The sequence below is a fragment of the Panthera uncia genome (genome assembly GCF_023721935.1).
Source record: "Panthera uncia isolate 11264 chromosome A1 unlocalized genomic scaffold, Puncia_PCG_1.0 HiC_scaffold_17, whole genome shotgun sequence".
Classification (NCBI taxonomy): domain Eukaryota; kingdom Metazoa; phylum Chordata; class Mammalia; order Carnivora; family Felidae; genus Panthera; species Panthera uncia.
The window spans coordinates 72,329,587-72,346,457 of NW_026057577.1; the positions used below are offsets into that span (position 1 = coordinate 72,329,587).

At 36.8% G+C, this 16,871-nt stretch overlaps 1 protein-coding gene across 4 annotated transcripts in view; it reads right to left on the reverse strand.

Annotated features, from left to right (window-relative positions):
- Window positions 1-6,297: 6,297 nt before the first annotated feature.
- The window catches only part of SKIC3 (SKI3 subunit of superkiller complex), a 107,980-nt gene continuing 97,406 nt past the window's right edge, over window positions 6,298-16,871 (reverse strand). For all 4 annotated transcript variants that reach the window (XM_049647600.1, XM_049647598.1, XM_049647601.1 and 1 more), the window contains exons 41-43: window positions 14,509-14,639; window positions 12,716-12,842; window positions 6,298-10,488 (exon numbers count right to left, since the gene is read on the reverse strand). In XM_049647600.1, the coding sequence (XP_049503557.1) occupies window positions 10,414-10,488; window positions 12,716-12,842; window positions 14,509-14,639 (333 nt within the window). In that variant the 3' untranslated portion in view covers window positions 6,298-10,413. The remainder of the gene's footprint in view (window positions 10,489-12,715; window positions 12,843-14,508; window positions 14,640-16,871) is intronic.

Genomic DNA, 16,871 nt, shown 5'->3' on the forward strand with positions numbered 1-16,871 from the left:
GCTCCGCGCAAACACCCAACTCTGAGCTTCTGCGGAGCCAAACCTCCGGCAGCGGATCTGACTCCCTCCCGCTGCCACAGGGCTCCTCCTGAAGTGGATCACCTAAGGAGAAGCGAGCTAAGCCTGCCCCTCCAGCCCCCGTGCACCTTGCCTACCCACCCCAGCTAATACGCCAGATCCCCAGCACCACAAGCCTGGCAGAGTGCAAGTAGCCCAGACGGGCAACGCCACCCCACAGTGAATCCCCCCCCTAGGAGAGGGGAAGAGAAGGCACACACCAGTCTGACTGTGGCCCCAGCAGTGGGCTGGGGGCAGACATCGGGTCGGACTGCGGCCCCGCCCACTAACTCCAGTTATACACCACAGCACAGGGGAAGTGCACAGCAGGTCCTCACCACGCCAGGGACTCTCCAAAATGACCAAACGGAAGAATTCCCCTCAGAAGAATCTCCAGGAAATAACAACAGCTAATGAACTGATCAAAAAGGATTTAAATAATATAACAGAAAGTGAATTTAGAATAATAGTCATAAAATTAATCGCTGGGCTTGAAAACAGTATACAGGACAGCAGAGAATCTCTCGCCATAAAGATCGAGGGACTAAGGAACAGTCACGAGGAGTTGAAAAACGCTTTAAACGAAATGCAAAACAAAATGGAAACCACAATGGCTCGGCTTGAAGAGGCAGAGGAGAGAATAGGTGAACTAGAAGATAAAGTTATGGAGAAAGAGGAAGCTGAAAGAAAGAGAGATAAAAAAATCCAGGAGTATGAGGGGAAAATTAGAGAACTAAGTGATACACTAAAAAAAAATAATATACGCATAATTGGTATCCCAGAGGAGGAAGAGAGAGGGAAAGGTGCTGAAGGGGAACTTGAAGAAATTATAGCTGAGAACTTCCCTGAACTGGGGAAGGAAAAAGGCATTGAAATCCAAGAGGCACAGAGAACTCCCTTCAGACGTAACTTGAATCGATCTTCTGCACGACATTATCATAGTGAAACTGGCAAAATACAAGGATAAAGAGAAAATTCTGAAAGCAGCAAGGGATAAACGTGCCCTCACATATAAAGGGAGACCTATAAGACTCGTGACTGATCTCTCCTTTGAAACTTGGCAGGCCAGAAAGGCTTGGCACGATATCTACAGTGTGCTAAACAGAAAAAATATGCAGCCGAGAATCCTTTATCCAGCAAGTCTGTCATTTAGAATAGAAGGAGAGATAAAGGTCTTCCCAAACAAACAAAAACTGAAGGAATTTGTCACCACGAAACCAGCCCTACAAGAGATCCTAAGGGGGATCCTGTGAGACAAAGTACCAGAGACATCACTACAAGCATAAAACATACAGACATCACAATGACTCTAAACCCATATCTTTCTATAATAACACTGAATGTAAATGGATTAAATGCGCCAACTAAAAGACATAGGGTATCAGAATGGATAAAAAAACAAGACCCATCTATTTGCTGTCTACAAGAGACTCATTTTAGATCTGAGGACACCTTTAGATTGAGAGTGAGGGGATGGAGAACTATTTATCATGCTCCTGGAAGCCAAAAGAAAGCTGGAGTAGCCATACTTATATCAGACAAACTAGACTTTAAACGAAAGGCTGTAACAAGAGATGAAGAAGGGCATTATATAATAATCACAGGGTCTATCCACCAGGAAGAGCTAACTATTATAAATGTCTATGCGCCAAATACCCGAGCCCCCAGATATATAAAACAATTACTCATAAACATAAGCAACCTTATTGATAAGAATGTGGTCATTGCAGGGGACTTTAACACCCCACTTACAGAAATGGATAGATCATCTAGACACACAGTCAATAAAGAAACAAGGGCCCTGAATGATACATTGGATCAGATGGACTTGACAGATATATTTAGAACTCTGCATCCCAAAGCAACAGAATATACTTTCTTCTCGAGTGCACATGGAACATTCTCCAAGATAGATCATATACTGGGTCACAAAACAGCCCTTCATAAGTTTACAAGAATTGAAATTATACCATGCATACTTTCAGACCACAATGCTATGAAGCTTGAAATCAACCACAGGAAAAAGTCTGGAAAACCTCCAAAAGCATGGAGGTTAAAGAACACCCTACTAACGAATGAGTGGGTCAACCAGGCAATTAGAGAAGAAATTAAAATATATATGGAAACAAACGAAAATGAAAATACAACAATCCAAATGCTTTGGGATGCAGCGAAGGCAGTCCTGAGAGGAAAATACATTGCAATCCAGGCCTATCTCAAGAAACAAGAAAAATCCCAAATACAAAACCTAACAGCACACCTAAAGGAAATAGAAGCAGAACAGCAAAGGCAGACTAAACCCAGCAGAAGAGAAATAATAAAGATCAGAGCAGAAATAAACAATATAGAATCTAAAAAAACTGTAGAGCAGATCAACGAAACCAAGAGTTGGTTTTTTGAAAAAATAAACAAAATTGACAAACCTCTAGCCAGGCTTCTCAAAAAGAAAAGGGAGATGACCCAAATAGATAAAATCATGAATGAAAATGGAATGATTACAACCAATCCCTCAGAGATACAAACAATTATCAGGGAATACTATGAAAAATTATATGCCAGCAAATTGGACAACCTGGAAGAAATGGACAAATTTCTAAACACCCACACTCTTCCAAAACTCAATCAGGAGGAAATAGAAAGCTTGAACAGACCCATAACCAGCGAAGAAATTGAATCGGTTATCAAAAATCTCCCAACAAATAAGAGTCCAGGACCAGATGGCTTCCCAGGGGAATTCTACCAGACATTTAAAGCAGAGATAATACCTATCCTTCTCAAGCTATTCCAAGAAATAGAAAGGGAAGGAAAACTTCCAGACTCATTCTATGAAGCCAGTATTACTTTGATTCCTAAACCAGACAGAGACCCAGTAAAAAAAGAGAACTACAGGCCAATATCCCTGATGAATATGGATGCAAAAATTCTTAATAAGATACTAGCAAATCGAATTCAACAGCATATAAAAAGAATTATTCACCATGATCAAGTGGGATTCATTCCTGGGATGCAGGGCTGGTTCAACATTCGCAAATCGATTAACGTGATACATCACATTAACAAAAAAAAAGAGAAGAACCATATGATCCTGTCAATCGATGCAGAAAAGGCCTTTGACAAAATCCAGCACCCTTTCTTAATAAAAACCCTTGAGAAAGTCGGGATAGAAGGAACATACTTAAAGATCATAAAGGCCATTTATGAAAAGCCCACAGCTAACATCATCCTCAACGGGGAAAAACTGAGAGCTTTTTCCCTGAGATCAGGAACACGACAGGGATGCCCACTGTCACCACTGTTGTTTAATATAGTGCTGGAAGTTCTAGCATCAGCAATCAGACAACAAAAGGAAATCAAAGGCATCAAAATTGGCAAAGATGAAGTCAGGCTTTCGCTTTTTGCAGATGACATGATATTATACATGGAAAATCCGATAGACTCCACCAAAAGTCTGCTAGAACTGATACATGAATTCAGCAAAGTTGCAGGATACAAAATCAATGTGCAGAAATCAGTTGCATTCTTATACACTAACAATGAAGCAACAGAAAGACAAATGAAGAAACTGATCCCATTCACAATTGCACCAAGAAGCATAAAATACCTAGGAATAAATCTAACCAAAGATGTAAAAGATTTGTATGCTGAAAACTATAGAAAGCTTATGCAGGTAATTGAAGAAGATATAAAGAAATGGAAAGACATTCCATGCTCATGGATTGGAAGAATAAATATTGTCAAAATGTCAATACTCCCCAAAGCTATCTACACATTCAATGCAATCCCAATCAAAATTGCACCAGCATTCTTCTCGAAACTAGAACAAGCAATCCTAAAATTCATATGGAACCACAAAAGGCCCCGAATAGCCAAAGTAATTTTGAAGAAGAAGACCAAAGCAGGAGGCATCACAATCCCAGACTTTAGCCTCTACTACAAAGCTGTCATCATCAAGACAGCATGGTATTGGCATAAAAACAGACACATAGACCAATGGAATAGAATAGAAACCCCAGAACTAGACCCACAAACGTATGGCCAACTCATCTTTGACAAAGCAGGAAAGAACATCCAATGGAAAAAAGACAGTCTCTTTAACAAATGGTGCTGGGAGAACTGGACAGCAACATGCAGAAGGTTGAAACTAGACCACTTTCTCACACCATTCACAAAAATAAACTCAAAATGGATAAAGGACCTGAATGTGAGACAGGAAACCATCAAAACCTTAGAGGAGAAAGCAGGAAAAGACCTCTCTGACCTCAGCCGTAGCAATCTCTTACTCGGCACATCCCCAAAGGCAAGGGAATTAAAAGCAAAAGTGAATTACTGGGACCTTATGAAGATAAAAAGCTTCTGCACAGCAAAGGAAACAACCAACAAAACTAAAAGGCAACCAACGGAATGGGAAAAGATATTTGCAAATGACACATCGGACAAAGGGCTAGTATCCAAAATCTATAAAGAGCTCATCAAACTCCACACCCGAAAAACAAATAACCCAGTGAAGAAATGGGCAGAAAACATGAATAGACACTTCTCTAAAGAAGACATCCGGATGGCCAACAGGCACATGAAAAGATGCTCAACGTCGCTCCTTATCGGGGAAATACAAATCAAAACCACACTCAGACATCACCTCACGCCAGTCAGAGTGACCAAAATGAACAAATCAGGAGACTATAGATGCTGGAGAGGATGTGGAGAAACGGGAACCCTCTTGCACTGTTGGTGGGAATGCAAACTGGTGCAGCCGCTCTGGAAAACAGTGTGGAGGTTCCTCAGAAAATTAAAAATAGACCTACCCTATGACCCAGCAATAGCACTGCTAGGAATTTATCCAAGGGATACAGGAGTACTGATGCATAGGGGCACCTGTACCCCAATATTTATAGCGGCACTCTCAACAATAGCCAAATTATGGAAAGAGCCTAAATGTCCATCAACTGATGAATGGATAAAGAAATTGTGGTTTATATACACAATGGAATACTACGTGGCAATGAGAAAAAATGAAATATGGCCTTTTGTAGCAACATGGATGGAACTGGAGAGTGTGATGCTAAGTGAAATAAGCCATACAGAGAAAGACAGATACCATATGGTTTCACTCTTATGTGGATCCTGAGAAACATAACAGAAACCCATGGGGGAGGGGAAGGAAAAAAAAAAAAAAAAAAAAAGAGGTTAGAGTGGGAGAGAGCCAAAGCATAAGAGAGTGTTAAAAACTGAGAACAAACTGAGGGTTGATGGGGGGTGGGAGGGAGGGCAGGGTGGGTGATGGGTATTGAGGAGGGCACCTTTTGGGATGAGCACTGGGTGTTGTATGGAAACCAATTTGACAGTAAATTTCATATATTAAAAAAATAAAAAAAAATAAATAAAAAAACAAAACAAAACAAAAAAAAACCAAAAAAGATTAGGACTTTGTAAACTACTATATAGTGGTTTTCCCCCCAAAATTCCTGAATGATATTAAACTGTGTGGCATATTTTTTCACAGAGAAAGCAACAACCATATTTTGTATGATTAAAGGAGAGGAAATGACATTTAAAAAGGCAGGGTCTTAGAAACTCAAGTTATTTAAGAGTCAGATAATCAATGTGCTTATTTTATTTAATGTGGGTGCTCTTTCTGTACGAAGCGTATTTGGTATGTAGAAGTCACATGTAATTACACTCAACCATTCACGGATGCTGGCTTCCATTAAAATATTCTCTGAGCGTAGGTTTGCTTTCCTGCTCAGTCTTAATACTTGGAACTGATTACCTACTTTTCTACAGCAGAGGCCTCTTTGGAAGGGGGGTTCTACCCTAAGATTGGTAAGCACAAGAGGGGCCCCCTGTTTAGTGGAAATCAGAGGTGCTGCTTCACAGGTGCTGCACCAAGCAATTGATTTCAGTATTTTGCTCCAGCTCACTTTGGACCTGGAAAACTTTGGTGACCTTAGAACAACATATTGCTGCCATTAGAAATCTAGCTGAAGGCCTTGACTTCACAAATTTACATAAAAATTAAAGGTCAAGACATAAGTTTACCAGTTACATACCCATTCAGTAGAGAAACCCAGAATGAAATGTACCACTGAGGTTCTGGGAGTGTCGTTTAATGCAGTTCTTTTAAAGAGGATGAGAGTGAAGTACCTGGTCAGCTACATTGGTGATACTGTACTCTAAGCAGCATGTTGAGTGAGAATAGTTCAGAAACTATTATAGAAATAAACAGCCACACATTCTTAAGAGTCAAATTCTTATGATGTTTATATTTTCACAGTAACCATTTTTAAGAACTCATCATCTTTATCTGATGACCCCTTTTATGACAATTAAGATGGTAATCCCCAATTTCAGTGATCTAGTAAAATTCAGATTCAAAGGAATGCAAATTCATTTTAACAATAAACACAATGGGCAATGTACTAATTTTCTCTGCTGTCATAACAAATTACCACAAACTTAGTGGCTTTAAAACAACATAAATTTATTTCCTTACAGTTCTGTAAGTCACATGTCCAACACGGGTCTCAGCAGGTTACAATCGAGGTCCCAGAAGGGCTGCATCCCTTTCTGGGAACTCCAGTGGAGAAAGTTTCCTTGCTTCTTCCAGTTTCTAGAGCCTGCCCTTAGTCCAAGGATGGACCCACCTTCCTCCATCTTCAAAGCCAGCAATGTTGAATCTCTGACCTTCCATTGTCATTCTTTGAAAGGCCCTCCGCTTTTAACGACTTCTGTGATTAAACTGGGTCCACTCAATAATCCAGTATAATCTCTCTGTCTCAAGGTCTATACCCTCAAGCACATTTGCATAGCCCCTTTACCACATATTCACAAGTTCTGGTGATTACGGCATGACACCTTTGGGGACCATTATTCTGCCTACATATAAGCAGAAACAGCAAGATAAACATTTTTTTATTGTCCATCTTCCAGAAAAATTCATGTAATTTAAATGTTTCTTATGATAGGTACTATATACAGGGGAAGTATGTAGCCCAAATGAACTTTTGTACTGATTCAAACTCAGGAGAGATCATGGCATGCAAATTATTTCAACACTGGAGTGATGTCATATGAAACCCAATTTTCATGGGATACTCCAATTTTAATTATCCCTCTTCTGGCATCATTTCCCTTCACTAAAACAAATAGGTATTTTCAATTCTAAGTCCAAAATAGAAAAAAAAAAAAAAAAAGAATTTCAAATGTTTCATAAGAGCTGTTTGTTAAAGAGACCCTATTCTTAAGTTTCTCCAAAGCATTTTGAGGTCTAAATATAATTTAGCATTCATTTTAAAAATTCTAGTTGTATAGGGTTTTAAAACACTGCTATCCAAAAAGTTCCTATTCTAATCAGCCAAAAAGAGGAAAAACCCATTATTATATGGCAAAGGGACAGCTAGACACATTGAGTGGGCTTTCAGTGCAATAGGTCTTAAGTGACTCTATTTTCTAAACCAAAAATAAGGTATAAACTCTAAATAAGGGCATTTTCTGACTTTTTACCTTCTCTGTATAAAAAGTCTTAAAAAACAAATATATGGGAAGACTACTGTACTTGTATCTGATACACAAATATATTTTTCTAATGGAAAACACAATAAAACAAAAAGACCTCTCCTGAAATTGACGGTCAGTTTACAACCGACCCCTGCATGCTACACCTTATAACAAGTAACATGGGAGTCTGAGAAGCTTTCTATCCACTAGCAACTGAACCGGAAGAAAGAAGACCTGTAGAGAGACAAGGGTCAACTTTGCCAAAACAGTTTCCACATTTTTTAAAGTGTGTAAAAATGGGAATAGATCTATAAGCCCTTCTCACTCATACATTAAATATACTTCATTTTTGTGTCCGTATAAAATGTCCCAAAACAAGTATCAAATGTTCTATGAAGCAACCAAACATGTAGGTTTTCATATTCGTATATTACATATCAATAATATTACTTAATGTTCATCTAATGTTTCATGTTAGTTTAGATAACTGTACCTTTAATCCCCTGTCCAATTCTGTTCTGTGTAGATTCCTAACTTAAAGGAAGTTTGTCAACTCATTTTGTAAAGTGAAGAAAGAGTACAGCATTTTAAACTAAAGTTTATATTTTTTATCCTGACTAGAAATTAGTGCAAGGGACATTTCTAGAAATATGACAAGTGATCTCAAACAAATAGATTGTGTTTTGAAACTTTAGTTATAAGTCAAAATATATTTTTTCCACAGAAAATAATCACCAGATACCAAGCTGGTCTATAAACACCTAATTAAACAATAATAGCCAAATGGTAGATAAAAATTAGCAGAAAATGCACTATAATTCTCAAATAATGACACACTATGAATGCTAAATATTGACACTTCAGGAAATAACTTTTTATGTAATTTCTCTAAACTTACATATAAAATGAAGGGAAATTTCAGCTACCTTAAAGTTCCTAGACTCTGATAACACTGATTCCATTTCAGGTTTCCTTTGCTTTAAGCATGCTGTTTAGCACTATTCTCCTTTACTTACTAGGATTACATGACAATGTTAAAACACTTAGCATAGGTCTGGTATGCAGTAAGCGCTATAAAAATCATACGTTTATTATTTGAGCCTCACGATAACTGGGCAGTAACCTGAAGAGAAGGTAACAAAAGAGAGGATGTGTATACATCCATGCAAAAAGAATTACCTGAGATGGTATTAACTATCATCTTTTCGAACCTTCCATTCTAGAAAACCTGGGTCTGAGGTCACTGAAGGCCAGAACTAGGCAACTTAGTCAAAAGGTCACTTAGTCAAAAGGTCACAGGCCTGGAGGAAAGGCTGACCAAATCCACCCTGTAGATGAAAGTAACCTTGTGAAGCAAGTGACACCCCAGAAAGTGGATAGAAAACAAGAAATGACTTCTAAGCATTTAACCAGATGGATCCAGCCCATTTTGGGATAAGGGCTAAAGTACTTTCCAGAGGAAGCAAGAGGGCATGGGCACCAGAGATCATCTCGTGCTCACCTCTGGCTAAGTCTGTGGGCCAGGCTGTTAAAAGCACTGAATCATCGGTTGTTAGGGTAAAGAAGAGATGAGCAGAGACTGGCAAGTGCCTGATCCTATTAAAGAAAAAGTAAGGGAAGAATCATCATTGCAGTAATCCAGTGGTTGAAACCTGAATGAACATTAGAATCTCTTAGGCATGCCTTTATAATGCAGAGTCCTAGGCCCTTCTCCTTAAAGATTCTGATTGCATAGGTCTGAATAATGAGAATACTTAGCTAAATTTGGGAATTCATCAAATTACAGTCAGTTCAATAGATTAGATTAACCTTTGGAGTAAAATTTAATTACAGAACATTGTCAATTTATATTATCTCACAAAATAACATGCAAAGCTGACTTAAAAAAACTACACACATGAATTGTACAACCACACATTTTCATAAAACAAATAATATATGTAAATGTCTGAAAACATCTTTTAAAACCACAAATCCAAAGTAAGCAACATACAGCTTCTTCAGATATATAAAAGGTTTTCTGAAAAAATAAAATAGGTAAATGTGCTCTCAAGTTTTAAAATTTGAAACTTAGAAATTATATCTGATTTTAATACTGTAAAGAAAATAAGACACTAGGTTTTTTTTCATTTCAGAAACTTCAAGTCTTTTCATCATAATTGAAGGAACTGCATGATCGATTAAACACTGTCAGCATTGTTTTCCAAAATTCTCCATTAATTTTTTTAATGCAGCCATACACCTGAGTGCTCTGAATTACACAAACATATCCAATGGCAGTCTAAGACTCACCAACATTTACATTATGCTTCTTCAACAGAATCTGAGATGAGCCACTAGTAAAACAGACTGTAAGATTATTTAGATGTGATGATGAATTGGTCTGCTGAACTCCAGAGGTCACAGAAGGAATTACATCTTTGAATTTACTTTTTAACAAATAAAATTCAGCGTTGTGCTAATCTGCTTTTGCATATTATTTGGAAAATGGCTATTAAGGCTTTATTGTAGAGGGGTACAAAAAATATCCTATTGTGCCTAATGCAAGATGGAGAAAAGAATGTTTTACAAATTACTGATGACCACCTAAGGGAATCCTGTTTTTTCCTTTCATTATGGATTTTTCAAAATCAAAGATATTTTTCAAATTAAAGTTACATTAAGAGTTTTCAGAAAATTAAATCCCTAGCTTAAGAACTTAAATGTCTTCAGATTCAAAATAGGAATGGGTGATTATAATTCTGGTTTGTTTTTTTTTTGTTTGTTTTTTTTTTAAATGTTGCTTTGGGGAAAGTTTTGATTCATTGATTCATTCTTTCTAACAGCTTTTTCTTTGTTTGTTTACTATAAAATAATGCATTGTTACTGTGAGGACAATTTCTGATTCAATTCCAATGCTCTTGTATCTCCATGAGTTTTGGCATTGTTTACCAGCACCTACGGGAAATCACATACAGAAATATTAGTATTTTGTTTATTCACAATAACTATAATTAAATCCATGGAAGCCAAGTATGCCAAAAGGCAGCAGGCAATATCAAACAACACAAGAAAAAGGGACTACGTGCAATCCTTCCAGTCATTTTTGCTGAAATAAATTGTTCAGCCAAAGCCAACATCAAAGATAAGCACAATTTATTCAAATGCTCAATTAGTAAAGATGCAACATTTTGATTGTTACCACTGTCAGCGCTGTATAAAACTGAAGGTTTCATTTGGTGGTTTTGTTCACAATCCTGTTATCTCTAAACCCTTACCCAAAAAGACCATTTTATACACAGAACCATGCAAGTGATATTTCTCTCCTTTAAAACCACAGCTTAGAATTGAGGTTCTAGATTCTAGGCTCTATCAAGAAACTTTGCAAGGTTTTCTTTCACCAATTCTACAAACTAGAAGATTTAATTTCGGTTGTTCATTTGACTACTAAAACTTTTGGTTGTTCTGTTTTCAAACATTGTGAAGGGTTTGAGATTTTGATCTACTTGCAAGCTAACAAGTTAGCCTTGGATACTGCCAAAAGACATGGCTCTCCTGGGTCAGAGACAAAAGTTTTTATCAATCATGGTACAATAAACCGCATGAACATCAAGACATTTACATTTGTTTCCCTTAGCCCCTAAGACTCATAGGGGTGACATGTAGGGATGCACATAGTTTCCCACATACATACTGGATCACATTACAAGAAAAAAACCCTGAGCCTAGGAGACTTGAATCTTTTATTTTTGTTATTAATTTTTTTTAATGTTTATTTATTTGAGAGAGACAGAAAGAACATGAGCAGGGAAGGGACAGAGAGAGAGAGAGACAGGGAGGGAGAGAATCCCAAGCAGGCTCCATGCAGAGTCCAACACGGGGCTCAGTCTCATGACCATGAGATCATGACCTGAGCCAAAATCAAGAGTCAGAAGCTTAACCGACTGAGCCACCCACACATCCCGAGACTTGAATCTTTTATGATGGGCAATAAATAGGCCTACCCTCTGGTCTGTAGGAAGACACTTATGTCAGTTTCCCAAGGCTGTCACTATAAAAACATCCTTGAAAAGATGGTCTGGAACAAAGAGCAGTCAGGCCATCTGCTCAAAGGATGTTTAGAAATACAAGAACATCATGGAGAACTCCCAGCATTCATATAAGGTCTACCTTTTTGGTTTGCAATAGGATAATTATAATGCGTTTCTCCAAGCATTGTTTTTATTAATATTTCTTAAAAATTATAAGTTTCACTGAAAGGCAAACAGTATTTCAAATGCTGTAAGTATTTAAAAAGCTTCTCATTTATATTCATTGTATTTTGTAAATTACAGGCTCAAGTTATGAGAAAACAATGTATGTTTTTATATACTCTACCTTTTTTTTTCTTAACGTTTATTCATTTTTGAGAGACAGAGTGTGAGCAGGGGAGGGGCAGAGACAGAGTGAAACACAGAATCTGAAGCAGGCTCCAGGCTCTGAGCTATCAGCACAGAGCCTGACAAGGGGCTCGAACCCACGAACCATGAGATCATGACCTGAGCTGAAGTCGGATGCTTAACCGACTGAGCCACCCAGGTGCCCCCTTTTTATTTATTTATTTATTTATTTATTTACTTGCTTATTTACTTATTTATTTATTTATTTATTTATTTATTATACTGTACCTTTTTAAAAAGAATTTTAGATATACAAACAAATATGTTTATACATGTAGATACTAGTGCCATGCTATAAGGAGTAGAAACTGTCACATGTATCTTACAGAAAAAACAAGAAGTAAAATAATATTTCCAAAGATAATATGAAGATCCCATTAAATTCTGCTACGTTCAAACTTACCCTATTTGCCTCCAGGGTAATGCTTATAACATATACTATAACCAGCACCTAGCACCTTCATCAATACTTTCTTATTCTGCATGACACATTAGGAGAATCTATTTCCTACAGGTTAAATCAGTGGTTCTCAATGAGGGGCAATTACTGGTATCATCTGGCATTTCTAAAGATATTTTTAGTTGTCACAAGTTGGGTAAAGGGAGGAAGGCAGTGTTACCGGCATCTAGCATTTAGGGTGGTTAGGGATGTTGCTCAATAGCCTACAACGCCCAGGACAGGAACCCTCACCCCTCCTCCAACAAAGGTCTGAAATGAAATATTGTGAATAAAATTAATGCCTTACATCAATAAGCTCGTAGTCATTTTTGGCATGTAAGTGTCTCAGCAGGTACCAACGTGCAGTTGATACAATAGACTTGGGAAACCCCGGTTGATGATACACCACTCTTTCCAAAAGTCGCCGTGTCTCTCTGAAAAAGAGTTCAAAGCATCTAAATTAACACAAGATATTTCATTTACTAGTCTCACACATATTACCTTTCTCATTCTTTTGCACACATGGTACTGATTACTTCATGATTTTTTTCACAGAATAAAGGTAATAATAATAGCTAACATTTATTAAGTGTTTATTACATGTTGGGTACTATGCTAAGTGCTTTACACATGTGGTCACATTTAATATATTCAACTTGTAAGGTGAGGTTGCTGTTACTATTCCCACTTTGCATATAAGAAAAGTATGGCTCATTCCAAATAGAAGAGGGGAAAGGCTCCTATTTTATGAGCACTTCTGATTAGAGCATACCTCTAATTTTTTTTGAAAACAGATGGAAAACAATTAAAATACAAAATACAAAGATAATTTACACAAGACTAAAAGTGTATTACATCAGGCTTTTTAGTATATGCTTTAAAAGGATGTATACAATATGTGAACACATGTAATAGAACAGGGTGGTTTACAGTTGTGTTCTAAGTTTTTCTTTCCTAATTTACTAGCATCTGTGACTCTAAAGACTTCCGTATTTGTAGAAACAACACAAATTGTAACTTCAGAAGTTTTGAATAGGAGGATCTTATAAGAAGTAACTGGTTTGAGGTAGAAGGTAAAGAACCTGTCTTGAAGATGCTTCTACATAGAAATCACCATATAATAAGCACACACTTTTCTTTGAGTCTGTGCTGATTCGGGCTGATTTTTCGTGGTGATCACGTTGTGGGATGTGCTAACAGATTACAGGCAGGTGGAGACTAAGGCCTTTAAGTAATCTACACTGAGCTTCAGCAGAAAGAGTTCATGAGGAAGTATAAATTATAGGCTAAAACATTTCTTGGTGAGATTTGCCATACAAAAAAATGACCAAGAATAAATAAATCATAAATGATGCTGAAACTGGTGATGAGCCATTAGTCTTAGTTCTTCCTTCACTCCTATTTTGGGATGTTGATGTGCCCTTTGCCACATATTTATATGTATGAAGCTCTATATCTTCACTACCTATCTTGTTCTAGTATCGTATGCTCCTAAATGGCTGTCTTACCTACAGTTGCTTTGTATTATGTGTGATATCCATTAGAGAGAGATATTATTCTCAGAATTTCAAAATATTCTTGCTTGTTTTTTCATCCATATGGACTTTTAAGTAGTTTTCTTCAAATTTATTTCTGACCCCATCCACACCCTCCAATAAAAAGATCACCAAAATTATTATATTTTAATCTCAGAAGCTTTGAGCTTTTCTAGATATAAGAACCACACTCTTATAACATGTCTCTATCTTTTAAATATTCATCAGTTTTTCATAGCTTATTGCCTTGCATGAACTTGGGTCTTTTTGGTTTCTAGAATCCACATTACAATGTTGGTGCATCCCAAGACAGCAAAACTCCCAGCCCTTCTTTACTTGAAATCCTGTCATGCCCAACCTCTCATACTGTATGTACCAAACTATTTTTTGTAAAACAAATATAAGACTTTATTTTCTTTATATGGTACTAGAACACCTTTCCCAAAGTAGAAACGAATATATGAATAACACCAAGTTTGTTAGACTAACTTTAAATCTGTTTCCTAGAAGGACTGAAAGTGAAGAAACATTTCCAAGAAAAAAAGGGAACAATGATTTTTCATACCTTGCCCCCATTTTGCGGTTGAATTGTAACAAAGCTTGTAAAAAGACAGCCAATGGACAAAAGCAAAGTTTCAAGGCCTCAGTTGTAGCTTCTTGAACCAAAGATGACCAGTGATTATTGGGAATATTAGCCTGCAAAAATATAAGACACATATTAAATCAAAACTTTCCGGATGTTTACCTTAAAAGGATGCAATTCAACTCTCATTTATTGAGTGCCTACTTGTCCAAGTCACCATGTAAATGCTACAGGGACCATGATTCTACAAAATGATTAAGATCTGATTTCTGTCCTTAAATAGCTACAGAACAGGGCAGACTGGAATAAAGGAAGGTTTCAAAGAGGAGACATCACTTAAAACATACTAAAATATTTATTAAAACAAAATGCACTATTCTGCTATATAGGTGAATAAAATCTATCAGTTACTAAGCCTCTTGTTTACCAAATATACAAAACTCAATTTAACATGACTTCAACAGGTAGTGATAAAGTCCCACATTCAAAAATTATCTAAGGAGAAAGAAAAGACTAAAATAAAATATTTTAATAAAATCCCAACACAGAAAAAAGGTACAAAGCACAATGAATTAAATTGAACTCATCAATACTGAGAACTTTTTTTTAAGAATTTCACCTTATAAGGAAAATGTTAAGGCAAACTTTAGTGTCTTACAATATGGGCTGATTCAGAAATAATAGATAAGTATTTCCTAAGGAATAATAACTGGAGTTAAATATGGTGGACAGTCTGCTGAATTATGTTAGAAGGAAAAAAAATACACACTTAAAATCTTTCATTAAAAACCTCAGACTGTATCCAAAATCTATGAAGAACTTATCAAACTCAACACCCAAAAAAAACAAATAATCCAGTGAAGAAATGGGCTAAAGACATGAAGAAACACTTCTCCAAAGAAGACATCCCGATGACCAACCGACACATGAAAAAATGCTCAATGTCTCTCACCATCAGGGAAATACAAATAAAAACCACCATGAGATACCACCTTACACCTGTCAGAATGGCTACATTAATAACTCAGGCAACAACAGATGTTGGCGAGGATGTGGAGAAAGAGGATCTCTTTTGCATTGTTGGTGGCAATGCAAGCTGGTGCATTGGAAAACAGTATGGAGGTTCCTCAAGAAACTAAAAATAGAACTACTGTATGCCCCAGCAATTGCACTACTAGGCATTTATCCAAGGGATACAGGTGTGCTGTTTCGAAGGGACACATGGACCCCCGTGTTTATAGTAGCACTATGAACAATAGCCAAAGTATGGGAAGAGCCAAAATGTCCATCGATGGATGAATGAATAAAGAAGAGGTGGTACACACACACACACACACACACACACACACACACACACACTGGAGTATTACTCGGCAATCAAAAAGAATGAAATCTTGCCATTTGCACCTATGGGGATGGAATTGGAGGGTATTATGCTAAGTGAAATTAGTCAGAGAAAGACAAAAATCACATGACTTCACTGATATGAGGACTTTAAGAGACAAAACAGATGAACATAAGGGAAGGGAAACAAAAATAATATAAAAACAGGGAGGGGGACAAAACATAAGAGATTCATAAATATGGAGAACAAACTGAGGGTTACTGGAGGGGCTGTGGGAGGGGGGATAGGCTAAATGGGTAAGGGGCACTAAGGAATCTACTCCTGAAATCATTGTTGCACTATATGCTAATTTGGACATAAATTTTTAAAAATAAAAAAAAATTAAGAAAATAATATTAAATAATTAAAAAACCCTCAGATTTAACTAAGATTTCATAATTACAGGCATCTAGAATACACATTTCAATAAAGGCAATAGAATGAGTCAATACATGGTCCATTTCAAACACTAAAGTATAAAAATAATGTTTTAATGTTAGGACAATAAACAGTGCATGCAGTACATTAGTGTAATCAAGGAAGGGGAAGCTATAAAGACAATAAATCTGAAAACAGAGGACAGAGGTAGTAAGGCATCTTCTATAAAGATGGAAGCAATGAACCATTGGATACATCTGGCAAAGAAAATAAGGCAAAGCCCAAACTAACAAACTTAATCCCTAATATATTTTAGAAACCAGTAATACAAAACGTTCACTGGTTACTTTTATAATGTACTCTCATAAAATATTCTGTAAAGTTAGCCCAAAGATTATTATAGAAGGAAAAAGTTGCTATGCATAACTGGTATATTAAACAGTAGAATGCACACTTTTGACTTCCATTGTGTCTTTAAAACTGATTATATGAGAAAGCACTTTTCCTCTCTCCCTGGATAGAAATTACAGCAGGTTCCATGACTCTGATATCCATTTTTTTTACAGTCATCACAAATAATCTT